Below are 2542 nucleotides of genomic sequence, written 5' to 3'. Positions count from 1 at the left end.
ATCACGAGATCTAGGGCCCGGATGCAGGCGTCGGTTTATTTATAACTGCTTTTCCCATTGATTGACTTTGTGCCCTGAGGATGTCGGAAGGATCCGACGAAAGCTTGGCCCCTATGATTGTATGCTTTTAAAAGTTTTTAAGGTTTTTACTAAACTTTTAACTGTCTTATATTCTCCTGGTGTTCGCATTTTTATTTTGCACATTCCTAACAGACTTGAGGTTGACTCAGCCTTCCATTCTTCCAAGGTTGGTAAAATATAAACAATATTTTATATTGTTGGCAGGAACCACAACATAACCAGAGAACGACAGATTGGAAAAGGCATTGGGATATCCTCAGTGATGGGATTCAAATATGTGAACAACCAGTTCTCTGTGAGGATGGCGCTTCCGGAAGTCCATTCTGGGCCTGGGCAACAAAAAATTAGCTACCGGTTCTGCCAAAGTAGTGCACTGGATATCTTCCTTTTGCACCTCCCTGATTTAGCAAGTTCAGTGCAATTTTTAAACCTGCACTCCATTTTCCAACTTACATAATGAGCAGTTTCTTTTAACTTTTTCTTAAGTGATATGAGGGTGGTTTCAACAAGATAGAGACCACTCTTTAGGGAAGGAATTATCAGAATAGGCCCTTCCTGTTTCCTTAAAGAAGTTTAATAAAAATCTACTAAACTAATTGAATGAAACACACATGTTGTATGTATAAATCTATCTTATTAAGGTTTTCCAATATTGTCCTCTCTGATTGGTGGCCACAGTCTCAATACTGTAGAAACATTTGTTTTGAAGGTTGAATGTGCTGAGCTTGGTGGCATATGTATGATATATAACAGGTACCAGATTTTGCTTGCTTTTATTATCGTATTTTATTATTAGCATGGCTCTTCTCCAAATAAGAAAGTTTAGAGAACCTTTTCTCTCTTGACACCTCAAACAACCTCTAAAAGACACTTTGTCAACAGAGCAAGTCTTACATTTGCATCCTGTTTGTTTTGAAGGCTTTTAATTTTAGTTTAAGTAAGAATTACTCATAAATTATCCATTAATTGCTCTCTGGTTTTCAGTGTAAATCCTTTCAGCCTTAGAGTCTATTTAGCTTTCTTGTGAGTGCCAGCGATCTTAATTGCAGGATACTTCGTCAACATTTAATCAGGGGGTCTGTATTAATGTGGCATTGATGTGTTGGTAGCTCTTTTCCAGCAATCCATCATGTGTGAGAAGCTGGCACTATTGCTTGGTGTCACTTTATCAAGCCCTTGAGTATTCCAGTTAGACTGCAAGCTCACTTTCCTTGATATCGCCATTCTGTCTTATTAGTTCAATCCAATTTTTGTCAGTGTCTCCAAATCTTTAAGAATCTAACAAGTTTTTCTTATTTTGCCTTCCCTGTTGTTTTTCTGTCCCCTTTTTCCTTCCAACTCTAATGCAAAAAATAATAATAATAATTAAGATTTGGATGTCATAGGGAATTTCAAAACTTGCTGAACTGTTTTTCATAAAATTACATTCCTGTATTAAACAAAATGTTTTACATGCTGTGTTGAAAGCCTTGAGTTAGTCATAGGGCTAACAGTGTTCTTTATGTAATTTCTTTGCAGCCTTTATGGAAGACACATGCAGGCAAACCCTGAACCTCCAAAAAAGAACAACGATAAGTCCAAAAAGATCAGCCGTAAACCTCTAGCAGCCAAGAATAAATAAAGCACCAGCATATACCATCCTTGTTACATTCTTTCTTTTGCATGTGCCTAAATTTTTATGTTCTTATCATAGGAAACTGTTGTTTTATAAAGAAAAGAAATAAATACCTTTTTATATCCAGAGGCACCAGAAAAGTGCAAATTGTCTAAGATAGTTAATCCATTGTTAGATTTATTAAACACCAATTGCTTAAGTTATATAGCCATTTTATTTACCAAATACATATGTAAAATGTTTTTTTTAAAAAAAATAACTAGTTCCCACAATTGGCTATATGTTATTGCTGCATCACACCATGTATCATTTATATTTTATGTTATCTGTTATTAATAAATACAGCTTTAAAAAACATTTGTGGAAGGACCTGTAATTTTTACTAAGTCTGTTACCCAATTTAAAGCATTGTATACCTCTGGAACTACCTGTGGTTGTCCCCAGGAAGATTTCAGGTAGATGAGTTATCCCTAATTACTATTTTGGACTTTTTTTATTAAGTGGATTGCCTTATCTTAGTGTAGGATGTTTGTTGGACTCCAGCTCTTGTGAATATTTGTGAGCACAGCTAATGGAATCTGTGAGTCGGAATCCAACAACAATAGGCAATCGGTAACTTCTCCATTTATGTTTTGCCTGGAGAATCCAGACCCCTTTTGCCTATAGAGCAGAATGATCTAATATCTGTTTACTGTCATTACATTTCATTGGTTTGGTTTCAGATCTTTTGGCTCTACTCTTGCATTGAAAACTCAGATGTCAATCTCCTATGCAAAAGCCAACTTCTTTTTTCCCACTCTTTCCTTATAGGAAAAGACACTTATGAACACTGTGGAATATCCAGGC

At 35.8% G+C, this 2542-nt stretch overlaps 1 protein-coding gene across 3 annotated transcripts in view; it reads left to right on the top strand.

Moving 5' to 3' along the window:
* RSU1 (Ras suppressor protein 1) overlaps positions 1 to 2053 on the top strand; it is a 104201-nt gene extending 102148 nt beyond the window's left edge. For all 3 annotated transcript variants that reach the window (XM_015811215.2, XM_015811212.2, XM_015811213.2), the window contains exon 9: positions 1600 to 2053. In XM_015811215.2, coding sequence (XP_015666701.1) covers positions 1600 to 1702 — 103 coding nt within the window. In that variant the 3' untranslated portion in view covers positions 1703 to 2053. The remainder of the gene's footprint in view (positions 1 to 1599) is intronic.
* Positions 2054 to 2542: the final 489 nt, after the last annotated feature.

The sequence above is a fragment of the Protobothrops mucrosquamatus genome, unplaced genomic scaffold (assembly GCF_001527695.2).
Source record: "Protobothrops mucrosquamatus isolate PMUCROS unplaced genomic scaffold, P.Mucros_1.0 scaffold33, whole genome shotgun sequence".
In the NCBI taxonomy this organism is placed as follows: domain Eukaryota; kingdom Metazoa; phylum Chordata; class Lepidosauria; order Squamata; family Viperidae; genus Protobothrops; species Protobothrops mucrosquamatus.
Note: the sequence above shows the minus strand (reverse complement) of the source record. Positions and strands in the feature narration are given on the sequence as shown.